General features: G+C 39.9%; 1 protein-coding gene across 1 annotated transcript in view; it reads right to left on the bottom strand.

The window, feature by feature from the left end:
- Positions 1-425, bottom strand: part of LOC116021741 (cell division protein FtsZ homolog 1, chloroplastic) — a 6175-nt gene extending 5750 nt beyond the window's left edge. The window contains exon 1 of the mRNA XM_031262212.1: positions 68-425. Within this exon, the coding sequence (XP_031118072.1) occupies positions 68-346 (279 nt within the window). The 5' untranslated portion in view covers positions 347-425. The remainder of the gene's footprint in view (positions 1-67) is intronic.
- Between the last annotated feature and the right edge of the window lie 420 nt (positions 426-845).

Below are 845 nucleotides of genomic sequence, written 5' to 3'. Positions count from 1 at the left end.
AAAAAAAAAAAAAAAAAAAAAAAAAAAAAAAAAAAAAAAAAAAAAAAAAAAAAACACAAACGCAGACCTGTAAGCCGCTGCCAATCATGCGGTTAACGGCATTGTTGCCGCCGCCGCCAACTCCGACGACCTTAATCTTGGCGGAGTCCATGGGGATGAAAGAGCAGCGAACGGAGAAACGGCGCTGGTGGAAAAGGCTCTTTCTTCGAGACGCATATCCAGATGAAATGCATTGCCTGGGGATGAAGGAAGACGGAGCCTTCTTCTGATAAAACCCTAGGGAAGCTGAAGAAGACGGCGACGCCGCTGATAGCTCTGCGGGGTTTGCGAATCCTAACATCGCCATTCCCGAAAATGCTCTGTCTCGGTTGGGTTTCTTGAAAATGGAGATGGAAAATGTGGAAAAGAAAACAAAAAATTGTTTTAGGGTTTTATAAAAATTAAATTTGTGTCACTTTCTGAGTATGAGAAGATATTATTATATATTTCAGATTTCTGGAATTGTTAGTTTTGTCTTGCATTCTTCAGTTACTCCCTAGGTGCACAACGGAAGGTGGGCCCCAGGTGACGACGTGGCAAACAAAATAATATATGGGAAATGCTTTTCACCTCTAAAAAATTACACAATTAGTGCCAAGTGCATTGTGTAGTTAAACACTAAAAGTTTGTATAATTAACATTATTATTTATTAGTTTCTTGGAAACTTAGGGTTTTCACCTTCGAATACCGTGACTAATCCGCTGGCCTAGAGATTACGTTTGATTAAGGATGAATGAGTCAATGTCTACCGTGACTAATCCCTTCGCTGGCCTGGAAATTACCTTTGATTATGATGAATGAGTCA

Source organism: Ipomoea triloba, chromosome 6 (assembly GCF_003576645.1).
Source record: "Ipomoea triloba cultivar NCNSP0323 chromosome 6, ASM357664v1".
Lineage (NCBI taxonomy): Eukaryota > Viridiplantae > Streptophyta > Magnoliopsida > Solanales > Convolvulaceae > Ipomoea > Ipomoea triloba.
The sequence above is the reverse complement of the archived record's forward strand: the minus strand, read 5'-3'. Positions and strand labels throughout refer to the sequence as shown.